Raw genomic sequence first — 13,394 nt, 5'->3', positions numbered from 1 at the left:
AATTGTAAGTGGTGTGAAAGAGAAGGAAAAATAGCGTCTGCCATTGGCTTTAACCATAAAGAGCATCGAATTCATAGTCGATCTCATAACGCCGTTGTAGAGATATTTTAAATTACATAAGAAAAGTGCGCACACTACAGGTTTTAAAAAGGCAGCAAATAACTTGTCTCGACACAAACGGTCTTATCCACAAATGGAAAGAGTTCAAAATTGCCACGTATGAGATTTAAAAAACAATTTCAAGGAGCAATTGGATATTCCCAATGGGAATGTTGATCGACTACTGACAGCAAAGGCCTTACAAAAGAGGCCGAGAGGAATATTCATCATACAACTTTTATGTTAAAAAGAAAGCTCGTAAAAACCGCTTTAACTATTTAGTTAATGTTAAAAGGGAAGATTAACAAAATAGTTAGTCATGAGCCAATTGAGCACTTTAAGGGAAAAAGGATTTTAAATAATGTGGTAAATTATTGATTAAGGAAAAAGTACTTTTGATGTTTTATTGATGGAAGAGTTGAAAATAAATGAAATTTAAAGTGGCGTGAGAGGCTCTTATATAGGCCAGTCAGCCAGTGATAGACCGATTTCCGATATGTTTTTGACACGACTATCGCGAATGAAATCGAATCGAATTAGGCATTTGGCCAGATGGCGCCAGCAGGCAGGAAAGATTACAGAGAGTTAACATGATTAATCGATTAATTAACAGCGGCACTTTGAGTTTGCTGCTAACAGTGTTAAAAACATATGTGACTTTTCACTAGATTTCGCTTTAATTTGAAATAAACAACAAGGGAAGCTTAGAAATAATTACGGGCAACTAATGTGAAGAAAGCAAAAATTGTGATTTACTTGAGCGTGAAAAGGATATTCTGTTGTTTTATTTTTTGTGGGAAACTTGCCGCCGCTCTCATCTCATTATTACCTGCCACACATACACACGACGGCAAGACGTACAAGCACACACACACACACACACATTCTCGCCTAAGCGGCATTTTTGTTGTTTTGTTCTTCGTTGCTTCTGTTGCTGCGCTTAGACACGTCAACAATCCAGATTTGTTGGGGGGCGGGGGAGGCTGCTGCTAACCATCTTCATTATCATTATCATCATCATCAACAACTGCTAACTGAGCGCAATGCGCGTTAGCAATGTGCGGATTGGACGAATATGCCGATTGGCACTTGGCCTGCTGGTAATTCTGCCGTTACTCTATCTATTGACCAACTGGAGTGATCAACACAAACGGGTCCAGGATGCGCCCTATCAAGCCCGGCCCAATCACCAGCGCTTGGAGAATCGGCCACGTGAAGTACCCAAGTTAATAGAAGGTGAGTGGATATGAATAGAGGAGTGAGGCAGGCAGCAAGAGGTGAAAGTGTGTGCAATTTGTTTGCGACCCATTTCAAATCTTATTTGCACAATTTATTTCGTGTTTAAACAAGTGCATTAATATTATTACTCATCTAACATCTTGATACACACACGTTTTGCAGGTCTTGGAAACTTCGAGCCCAAAGACCTGAAGCCACGTAGCGGACCTGGCGAGAATGGCGATGCTCACGTTCTAAATGCAAATAAGAAAAATGCGGCCGATGCCTCAGAAATGGAATATGGCATGAATATTGCCTGCTCCGATGATATATCGATGCATCGCTCGGTGCGCGACACTCGGCTGGAGGAATGCAAACATTGGGATTATCCCTACGATTTGCCACCGACAAGTGTCATCATTGTCTTCCACAACGAGGGATTCTCTGTGCTAATGCGGACAGTTCATTCGGTTATAGATCGCTCACCCAAACACATGCTGCACGAGATCATACTGGTGGATGATTTCTCTGATAAAGAGAACTTGAAAGCCAAACTGGATGAATATATTCTTCAGTTTGATGGACTGGTGAAGATCATTAGGAATAAAGAGCGTGAGGGTTTGATTCGTACACGATCCAGGGGTGCCAAAGAGGCTACAGGTAAGTTTTGAAAAAATTGTAAATTGATTTCGTTAATTGATTTCTATCCATTTGTGTGTGTCCGTTCCGGCCTTTAGGTGAAGTCATTGTCTTTTTGGATGCCCATTGTGAGGTGAATTTAAATTGGCTGCCGCCATTGCTGGCTCCCATCTATCGGGATCGTACTGTGATGACTGTGCCCATTATCGATGGCATCGATCATAAGAATTTCGAATATCGTCCTGTCTATGGGACAGACAATCATTTCCGTGGCATATTCGAATGGGGTATGCTGTACAAGGAGAATGAGGTGCCACGGCGGGAGCAGCGTCGTCGTGCCCACAATTCGGAACCATATCGCAGTCCCACCCATGCTGGCGGCCTATTTGCCATCAATCGGGAATATTTCCTTGAACTGGGCGCCTACGATCCCGGCCTGCTTGTGTGGGGCGGTGAGAATTTCGAACTGAGCTTTAAGATCTGGCAATGTGGCGGCAGCATCGAATGGGTGCCATGTTCGCGTGTGGGACATGTCTATCGTGGATTTATGCCTTACAATTTCGGCAAATTGGCCAACAAGAAGAAGGGCCCCTTGATAACGATCAACTATAAGCGTGTCATTGAAACCTGGTTCGATGAGACGCACAAGGAATACTTCTATACACGGGAACCGTTGGCTCGTTATCTCGACATGGGCGACATAACCGAACAGTTGGCGTTGAAGAAGCGTTTGAATTGTAAATCGTTCCAATGGTTCATGGATCACATTGCCTACGATGTGTATGATAAATTCCCCGGTCTGCCGGCTAATCTCCATTGGGGCGAACTGAGATCTGTGGCCTCGGATGGTTGCCTGGACTCGATGGGACATCAGCCCCCAGCCATAATGGGTCTTACGTATTGCCATGGCGGTGGGAATAATCAATTGGTCCGCCTTAATGCCGCTGGCCAGCTGGGAGTGGGCGAACGTTGCATCGAAGCGGATCGTCAGGGTATCAAATTAGCCGTCTGTCGCCTCGGCACTGTGGATGGGCCATGGCAATATAATGAGCATACCAAACATCTTATGCATCGTGTCCACAAGAAATGCATGGCCCTCCATCCCACCACACAGCAATTGTCCTTGGCTCGTTGTGATGTCAACGATAGCTATCAGCAATGGTGGTTCAAGGAGATACATCCACGTTGGTAGACTGGGTAAGGACGATTATTGGAATAGCGGAACGCAAATGCAAATCTCACCAGGGTTTCACAAGCTTAACAAGTAACGGGGGCGGGGTTGGAAATTGTTTTTAGACAAAAGGAATTTAGTGAAATGGAATGAAAAATAGCGAAAGAGGAGCGAAGAAAACAAAAAAATATTAGACGAAAGTAAACAAAGGTGTTGTGTTTTTTGGAATCGTTGTTGGTCTTTTTTTTTGGTTCTTGTTTTTTTTTTTTGTATTGGATATATATAAAATATATACTATATACACACACATACATACATATATATATATAGATATATATATTCCAAACGCACTACCATATGCATAGGGTCAGGGAAATCTTTTTCAGTTGAAAGTTTTGTAAGCATTTAATGCCTAATATTGTAGAATATGATATTATATATATTTGCATAAGTTGATAAACAAATCTGTACTAACTATATATGTCAGAATTAATTCCTTTTTCTCTGTATTATGTAACGAATTGATATTCCGAATTTCTAGACAGAAAGGAAAGAGAAATCCATCCATTTATTAAGATTTATCTAAGTATTTGTTGTAAGCAAATTTACTGATTGACACTTGACATGTTTAATTATCCATCACATTCATAAAAGTATTAGCATCAGCTGTAAATATATATCTATGCATATATATTAATTAGTAAATCCATCAATTGGCAATTGTTAAATTATATAATATTCAGTTATATATGTAAATCCGGATATAAAATCTACAAAAGATTTCCTAGCCCTAAGCTAACATATATATATATATATATGGAATCCGGTCTAAACCGATTGTTAGTGCGTGTGAGTGAGATAGAATGTGAGCAAAAATGAAATAGATCGAGCTAGTGCGTTAGTTGATGGTGTGAGAAACGGGAATTAGCTATATATATATATATATATGTATATATATATATACATATATTTAATAATAATAAAAAAAAAAAATGAAAGAATATGTGCGATGTGTGGATCGTGTGCAATATCATCATATATATCTACAGACATGCATATATATAAAATGTATAGAAGGATATATAGGATCGATCCCAATTTTGTTTAAAACATGAATGTTTTTTCGAAAAACGAAATCTTTTTATACCTACTATTAATATTATTTAACATTATGTTTCATTATTCTTTATATTTTCTTGAATTTTTTGAGTTTCTACATTTTTTGCTCTTTGATTGCCAACGAAATGAAACAAAATATTTAAACTAGTTAAGTTTTAACTTCCATAATTAATACTGCCGAGAATCACATTCCAAATGAATCATTCTAAAAACAACTTATATGAAGAATATACAATTTATTTTCTTATAATTTTTTTTCTTACATATATTCGCATATAAGTCTAGAGTAATAAGTCTGAATAATTAATAGATGTAATAACTATAATAATAATAATAATAATAACAACAAGAAAGAAAAAGAGAACATTTTTTCGAAACACTTGAAATACGATTTGTTTAATCTTTACTTTTTGTTTTTCTTTGTTTTGTTTTTATCAAACAAGTGATAAATCATTGTACATCGAACTCTATATTTGAATATTAAACAAATTTCAATTAGATTGATAATAATTCGTCTACAGAAGAAAATATGGGTCTGAAATGTATGTAGAAAGAAATTGTGATATTAATAGACTCTTGTCTGAGATCAGATTGAGTTCCTATTAATCGTGACTTGATATATGATATATGTATGTATTTGTGTTGATTACGGAATTTAATGAAATTCATTCAATTATGAGTCAGCTAATATTGATAGATTGAACAAAATGTGAATAATATTATTATTTTGAAGTCACCCTGATTGTTATCAAAATCGTCCAATTCTAGGGAAGTCCTCGAGAGTATGTTTCTCATTTGTTTTTCTTTATTTTACTTCTCTGATAAAGTTCTGCGAAATCTATTGAAATCGATCGAAGAAAGAGAGAGAGATAGAATTACATGCAATGAGAGAATAAGATGAATGGACAGGTAAAGTAATTCTTCTAAAGGGCTTTAAGAGGGCTTTCAAATGTCAGGGGGGAGGGGGCGTGGCAGGTGGCAGATGTCAAATTAGGTAGCAATGTTTATGTTGTGTGTGTGTTTTGTCAGCTTATCACAATATAAGTTTGTTTGTTTGTTTATAGAAATTATACACATTTCGTTTAGCTGATAATGGGCAATGGGAGATGGAACGCAATAAACGCCGAATTGTTCAATTTAATTGACTGAAGTGGGCTGGGCTAGACCACTTGGGGGGCGGGGGAGACCCGAGAACCCTTCTTATCAATTGTTATTGTCACTGAGACGATACACTACACTGTCAAAAGCAAATGAAAGGGTTATAGAAACAAAGTTGTGTCTTTTGTATCCGCATGAAAATAGAGTGAAAAGTAAGAAAAATGAAATAGGCAAAGACTAGTTAAGGGAAAATGCTTTCAAGATCAGTCCATTCGTGAGTTGAAAACTAATGCCTGCTCAATTTTGTTTTGAATTTCAAGTCTGTTAGGGTATTTAAGCACCTCGCATAGAACAATTGGCAGTTGGATTATAACATTGTCAGTGAGTTGTCAATGAAAATTGGCAATTTGCCGCTTGCCTGATAAGAAAAAAAACCATTCGGCAGGCAGACATCCGACACAACCGGAACCGGGGCAAGGTGTGGCCCAATCAGAGGTTTCCATTTACTGGGAACTCTCTGGCCGTGTGTATATATAAATAATAAACCCATCGCCATACCATCAATCAGTCCGTGCTGTTTACTCATTGCAGCTGTTTGTTAGTTTTCGAGGATATCAAAAATCGTAGTGAACGTCTTTTCCCTCTTTCACCATGTGCAAATTGAGTCTGTTTCTATTGTTGGCCGTATTCGGTTGCCTCCTGGTCTCCGGCAGTCAGGCAGGTCGTTTGGGTTCCCGTGATGCCAATACCAATGAGGTTAGCCTTCGTGACATTACCGTGGTCAAGGATGTGCGAGCCTTTGCCGCCAAGCATCCGGGCCTCAAGATGCAACGTCTGACCAAGCATCCTGAGGCAAGAAGTAGTACCCAATCGGTGCGTTACTCTCTGGGAGCTCGTATCTCCGGTAAGTAGAATCCATAACATTAGATAAGCCAAGCTAATTGGTATCAATCCAAATGGATTATTGCTATAATTTGAGCATTATCTCTATTTATTTATATTAATGTTCTAGAACTAATAACAATAATACTTGGTATTAAGTTATGTTATCAGCAAAAGCTTATATTATAATAAGTTGTTTGTTTTTGTTTTTGGTTTGGCTTGCGTGGTTAAAGCTTTTCGCAAGCATGCAGAGGGGCCAATGACCGTCTTAGGGCCGACCATGCAAAGTCAAGGCTGCGCCTAAAAGCGTGCTAAACATTCTATTATAATCGAATTTAATCTTTTCATGATCACTTTCAGGCGATCGCTTGGTGGCTCAAGGTGCCGATGTCTTCTCCTATCCCTCGGTCAAGGATGTCAGTCTGCAATTGACATATCCCGAATCTGGTACTGGCGCTGTTGTCACTTATGTGGAATTGATCTGCAGTCAGGATAACACCGAGGGCAATGCCTATGTTGTTGCCGGTGGCATTGGACAGCGTTTCATCTCCATTGTCTTGGAGGCAAATCAAACCAAAAACTTCTCCTATCAGGCACAATATTATGGCACAGATTAAAAAGTCATTGAGAAACAAAGAAAAACAAAAATCGAATGAAAATTTTGTAAATTCAATTTAATTTTACTTCACAATTGGAGTACATTTTTTTTTTTTTTACAAATCGTTCTAACTAGAAATACATGTACACTTATACATACATACGATACACGTACGTACGATACACAGACACACATAAGCACATCCACACACACACACACACACACACACACTCTAACATTTATATAAATGTGTACTGAGCATTATAAATTATTAGCGAAATCGATCGAACAAGTACATAATTCCATTGGTAATTCTCTTTGGCTAAAACAAGAAAGAAAAAAGCAGCCTGGGGGCTACTCACGCGCCTTTGGCTTGCCGCTTCATAAATCTGATAAAACGGAGACATTTTAGCCGATGACGTTTAGTGAGATTTTTTGATATTGATTTCGGACATTCCCGAAATTGAATAGAAAAAAATGTGAAAAAACACTTGGCATGATCATGCCAGAAGATATCATATGTCGTATGACAAATGCCAAAAAGTTCCCCCCACATAGTTCTCGGATTCTGCTATAAAATCATCGCTTATTCAATAAAGGGAAATTTGTTGTTATGTCAAATTCACATGGCTATTAAAAGTTAAAAACAAAAAACTCAAGTAGACATCGTCTGGCAATCACAGACAATCGTTGAGAGACTCCAATTTCTATATATAGAGACGTCTACAAGTGCCTAGTGCAGTAATGAGTGAATAATCATTGAAATGGAAAATCGGCAAACAAAATTGTAAATTTTCGTTTTAAATAGAAACATCCATGGCATAGGCAGGTATCGGCTTTTGTATGTTTAAGCAGGGGTAGGCAAGGCACGCATACATCAAAAAGAAGACATTGCATTTGTGTGTGTGTGACAACAAACACGAAAAACTGTTTAGCTAAAATAATTAGATTGAAATGTTTCCAAAAATTTTAAATGCATTATAATCACGTCATGAAGGTAATGTAAAATAAATCATTTTAATGCATTATAACCAGTGTTAAAGGAAAATGATAGCAGATAACGCATTGCACATCAAATCCAAATTTTCAATAGAGACAAAATAAATTATTTCATTGTAAACAAACATTTTTTTTTAAGTATACTTTTGACGTGTGGACTAGTTTTTTTTTTTTTTGAGAATCATTTTTTTCCTGACAAGCACAAGTCGAATTGTTTCCGAAGAGCCGTTGCCGAACCTTCACGAGCATTTACAGTGTATAAGAGACGGCAGCGCTGCGGCAGAGCTAGGCCCTAGTCCGGGGAATGGGCCGTGCCGACCATTGATTTAAAGTGTAAAATGATAGCACGATTAATTATATGATAAGCAATAATCGATTATTATATAAAACCTCGAATATCGAAAATGTCTTTGGATTAATTAAAACGTTAAACGATTAATGGCTTAATCCATCGCCTGGTAAACAATATTTTATATCATTTACAAAATGTTTTTTTCTTCTAATCAGTTATAAGGGACATAAGAAATTAAATAGCTAAACTGTCAATAGCAAGTGTAAGCCTAAGAGACGTTTCAAACGCTATAATGCTCAGTTTTTTAGATTGTCCATGTTGTAATTTAATAGAGAATTCCGTGTGTTTCGAAAAGTGGAACCGATTAACCACTACTCTTCTTAATTAGGTATTAAATCTATAAATGTTTATAGTTTTGTTGGTATTCAATGTCTATTCTAATAGGTGTTGCTTTTCAATGGCACTTCCTTTACAGATAAATTTTAAAATATTAAATATGTATTGGACAAAATTAAAAAAAAAAAATTGTTTACGATTATTGACAACTTTTGGTTAATTGTGATTAATAATCGATTACCTTCTATTAATCCTATGAGTCAATAATGATTTATTTAATGCATTTTTTCCGGCATCACTTAACAAAATAGACTTCTCTGGGAATTCCTTAAGTGTATGTATATGTATGTATCTATGTATGTGTGTATAAACATAAATACATATGTATGTAGGGGTATGTGTGCATACTTGGGTCTAACACCGTTTTTGACTCCTAATAAAAAATGTGTGCACTTTAAATCATTAAACCGGAAACCCGCTTTAACGAGCAAAACAAAGCCAGAATTTAAACAGATTCAAATTTGAGCCAAGGGAATAAATGATTTATTCCTTAATACATAATTTAATAAATAAACAATCCATAAATTTTACTTTACCAATAAAACAGACAATTTCTTTTTTTTCAAACTGCATTGAACTTACAAAGTTCTTCATTAATATAGGTACATAAATTAATCTCTAAAATTTGCAAATTTAAGTTTTCGTTATCATCTTGTCATTTCATTTAACAAGTGCTCCAATATGGGACTAAGATGCCTTAGGGTTGTATCTTACTAAACCTATCGCCAGGGCTGTCGATTCGACTTTAATTTTGCCAAGCGACAACTCTGCACTTCCACTGACAAGGCGAAAGTAAATGCCCAAACTGAAAGATCCTAATGTCATAAGCAGATGAGAAGATACAGATTCCTAAATGAATTAAATATAAGGTGTTGAATATTCTCAAGCCTCATTTCTTATTGAGCACATGTCATATAAATTTAGTGGTATTTTTTAACTTTAAGTAAGAATTTACAATAGTTGGGGAATCCCAACTAATAAAAAAAAACGTTTACTTTTACTTTGAGGCACTCTTAAAGTTATAAAGGATTAATAATGAAAACAAATTTTTGTTGTTTAAGATTCATTTTATATTAAACTGTCCTAGGAAATACTCTTTAAAAGTTTCCACTATTTTCACCATGTGGTTTGTTCCGGTTGAACATAATTCAATAGAAAAGAATGGGACAGGACTGCATTTAGGAGAGGGTAAGCAGCCCTACGAAAGGAAAGACTTTTAGCCTGGAAACATTTGTTGTACAAAACCCGGAAATAACTTTCTCGATATTTCTCGATGTTTCTTACTAATTCTACTTGTGGAAATTCAGTAAAATTGTTCACAGATTATTTTTTTTGCCTATCCTGACCACAATTGCCTTAAAATAATCCAAGACTTCACTCGTTGACTGATGGGCTTGTTAAGACATTTTACCTGTCAATTTAATGTCATGCTGATTAGGCAATACTAAATCATACACTCACTTGAATGGTAGGTACATTATATAACTTAAATATATAGTATACCATCCATTCCAGATATCCTCATACATATGTATGTGTGTGGTTGGCCAATTTAATTTCCAATTGACCAATTGTTTATTGTAGTGTTTTTGTTTTCCTGTGTTTTTGCAATTGAACTTCCTTAATTAATTAACGATAAAAGTAGCAACGAAGTCCATATTTGATATCGACCATGAGTATGGTTAAGTTTTGCGTAGTCGGTCACAATGTTTATTTGTTTATTAGATTGTTTGCCAATGTGCGCAATTATGCATATCAAGGCTAAGATTGCGAAGTGAAATAATAGCAACAAAAACTAGAGACTAAAAATTTTACAAAAATAACAAAAAACCAACATAACGAAGCTCCCAGTACCCTATATCAATTTCTCTGCTATTGAGTTTAAAATTGTTTATACCCTTTTGTCCATTAAGGGTATTCAAATAGCAGAACCAACGACAATGCACGTGCCAGGTGAAAAGCAAATAAACATTTATTAAACATTACTTAATATGTATAGTTGAGAAGGACAGAGATGGAGAAAGATAGGAGAAGAGAAATGGAGATAGAGAGAGAGAGAGAGAGAGAGAGTGAGAACGAGATGACACTTGGAAAATAAGGGCTTCCGCTTAGGCTAGACGGTAAACTAAAAGAAAAGAATTAAATAACCAACAACTGATAATAATATTTAATGATAATTAAATGTAATCTATATTCTTTTAAATATTTTTAAGTCATATATAATTTTGATTGGGCATACAAGTGTTTTTTTCCCCCTTCTGTATGTACTGATAGTAACGTAATTTGTGCTTGAGCCAAAAGATAATCGTATGATTGATGATCCATTTACTTATGGCAGGCACTGTTCGAGTGTATACCAAACATAATTGTTAAAGCAAATTATAGACAATTATTTTATGTACACCTACTTAAGCAGTTGTTTGTGCAATCTCAGCATTGAGAGATAAACAATTCTCAAGTGATATAGACAAAGAGAGAAAGAGCAAGCGAGCGAGTGAGCGAGCGAGAAAGAAGGACGGAAACCCTACATGAGGGCCTCCAGTTTAAAGATCTTCCAGGTGAATCATATCAAGTGTTTTTTGAGAGTGTGGCACATGTCTATAAATAGATATAATAGCTCAATTAGCAAACCTTTCAATAAGCCATGGCCAACACTTTATTGCTTTCTCCCCCTACCTATACCCCAGCCCACCACTCACATTTTGACTTTACGTCTCTCTAACATTTCTTTACGGTTTTCTTTCTCGCTCTATCGTTTGTTCTTGTTGTCGAGCTATTATCGCTCCGAGTAGCGTCTTATCATACTCAGTGCTCGCTGACCGCCGATAAGGCTGACAATTCCGTTTTTGGGCGACATATAAAAACCAACCACATTGGTCCGGTCCGCCAAAAAGGTTCGAAAAAGCCCACACAAACACACACAATACGGCGGAAAGATTTTCATTACAGAAAAAAACAAAAGAAAAACGGAAATTATAAGCCAATAGACCCATCTCCAATCAAACCATCTCTCTTGATAGTCATCCACGGGTCAAAGGGCAACCATGTGGCATGCGCTAATAGCTCTATTCGGTCTAGTGTTTCTAGTGAACGCTCAACCACTCGCCCGGGCAAATGATCTTTATTATACGGCCATAACGCCTGTAAGTGATGAGACTCGGTACACGACACTTAATCCAAATGCAGAGTTGAAAGAATTCAACAAGGTGAAACATTCAAAGGGGAATATTGTCTTTACTTCCGGTGAACGTATTACAGGTACAAACATATTAACATATTTCACTATCGTCCATCGTGGACTCATTCCAATTATTCGGTTTTTCTCGCTCCAGGTGATCGTTTGATTGTCAATCACTATGATGATGAGAGTTTCACCACAACTGCCGACATTGAGGTGGGCATGAAGTATCCATCGAGTAGCAGCACCGGCGCCACTTTAACCTGCATCGAGATCTATGTGGATATGTCGGCCGATGATGCTGGTGCCTATATGATCAACGGTGGCATTGGCAAGGCAAATGCCGAAATCCTCTTGACCTGCAATCAAACTCGTACATATGTCTACGAAACCTATTTCTATGGTTATTAAAGAGCCAAGGGCCAAGCCAAATAAAACATCAACTGTGATCGATTCTCGTTAGTATTATAGATCTTAAACAATCAACATTTTTTTTCCTTTTTTTTTTTGATTTTGATATTAAACAAAAAAGTCTAAACGTAACTAAACTCAGTTTAATTGTTGCAAAAAAAAAAAAAAAAAAAAATATGGCTAATTTTTTTTTGTTTTTGTTCTTGTGTGTACTTTTGTTTTTGCTTTTATTTTGTATGCGATTTATTGGTCTCTTATCGTCCGTCAATTCGTTTCAATTTTGGCCTCCAATACGTTTTTCCAATCAACAAAAAGAAAAGAAAAAAGAAATCAAGACTGCGTCATCTTCCCCATCGCAGCTAATTGAAATTATGTGTGTATGTATGTGGGTGTGTGTATATTTGTCATGTGATCTAAAAGATTAGATGTTCGAATAGTCAACAAAATATTACCTCAAGTATTGCAACATCTATTGTAATTTAATATTGATAAAGGCCATAATGATGGAGCAAGAATCAAAGCGAAATTGGCCATCTTCTTTTCAAACCAAGTCAAGACCCCGCCAGGCTAAGAAGATGCATATCTATCGTTTTTTTTAGATTTTTCAAACAAGCTACAAAACGTATTTTAAACCTAATTAGTCTCTGGATAAGTTAATTCCCCATATAGGCATCGTTTAATGCTATTAATCTATTTATAAGTATTGAATAGAATTCCCTGTCAAGGAAGATATACTCCATCAAAGACTTAAAACAAACATCTACTTAGGATCGTAAGTGCTCCAAAGCGATCAGCTCACATCTCGATCATAAGGACAAGACACAAAACTGAAAGAGTGAAAGGAAGTTTCTGATGAACCGATCTTTAATTTGGCAGATCAATAACCTACTTATAGAAGTGTAAACTGGCAATATCGACAACTTTATTCACCTATAACTAAATGAGTGTCAGCTACACGAAGAAGACCAAAACAACATATGCACCTGGGGATATGGACAAGGCTTTCAAAAGTCCAAAAAATGCATTTTGAGCATCTGCTCCCTTTATAAGGGTATAAGTTATAGCCATCTTTAGATTGATATAAAGAAATTTTTACCATAATAAACTAATTTAATGCATTAAAACGTATTGAAAATTTTCCAACGTTTTTTTCTTACATTTATTACTACTTTTCATACAGTATTCAGTATTATTTTATTTTGTATTATTTTGTTATAGTTTTGAAAGGGTCATTTAAAGTTCAAAACAACATCAAATTTACTTGTTTCTAGGGTAATGAAGTCTAACAATCATT

At 36.2% G+C, this 13,394-nt stretch overlaps 3 protein-coding genes across 3 annotated transcripts; all 3 read left to right on the top strand.

Annotated features, from left to right (window-relative positions):
* The first annotated feature begins 719 nt into the window (after nucleotides 1-719).
* Nucleotides 720-3,355, top strand: LOC6648810 (N-acetylgalactosaminyltransferase 7). The gene is made up of 3 exons (XM_002071167.4): nucleotides 720-1,335; nucleotides 1,501-1,977; nucleotides 2,055-3,355. Exons 1-3 carry the CDS (start codon nucleotides 1,143-1,145, stop codon nucleotides 3,146-3,148), a joined length of 1,764 nt encoding a protein of 587 aa, XP_002071203.1. The 5' UTR covers nucleotides 720-1,142; the 3' UTR covers nucleotides 3,149-3,355.
* A 2,564-nt stretch (nucleotides 3,356-5,919) lies between these two features.
* On the top strand, nucleotides 5,920-7,119 carry LOC6648809. Its single transcript, XM_002071166.4, has 2 exons — nucleotides 5,920-6,248; nucleotides 6,587-7,119. Exons 1-2 carry the CDS (start codon nucleotides 5,996-5,998, stop codon nucleotides 6,841-6,843), a joined length of 510 nt encoding a protein of 169 aa, XP_002071202.1. The 5' UTR covers nucleotides 5,920-5,995; the 3' UTR covers nucleotides 6,844-7,119.
* Nucleotides 7,120-11,413: 4,294 nt separating this feature from the next.
* Nucleotides 11,414-12,138, top strand: LOC6648808. Its single transcript, XM_002071165.4, has 2 exons — nucleotides 11,414-11,769; nucleotides 11,844-12,138. Exons 1-2 carry the CDS (start codon nucleotides 11,556-11,558, stop codon nucleotides 12,098-12,100), a joined length of 471 nt encoding a protein of 156 aa, XP_002071201.1. The 5' UTR covers nucleotides 11,414-11,555; the 3' UTR covers nucleotides 12,101-12,138.
* Nucleotides 12,139-13,394: the final 1,256 nt, after the last annotated feature.

Source organism: Drosophila willistoni (genome assembly GCF_018902025.1).
Source record: "Drosophila willistoni isolate 14030-0811.24 chromosome XL unlocalized genomic scaffold, UCI_dwil_1.1 Seg141, whole genome shotgun sequence".
Lineage (NCBI taxonomy): Eukaryota > Metazoa > Arthropoda > Insecta > Diptera > Drosophilidae > Drosophila > Drosophila willistoni.
Note: the sequence above shows the minus strand (reverse complement) of the source record. Positions and strands in the feature narration are given on the sequence as shown.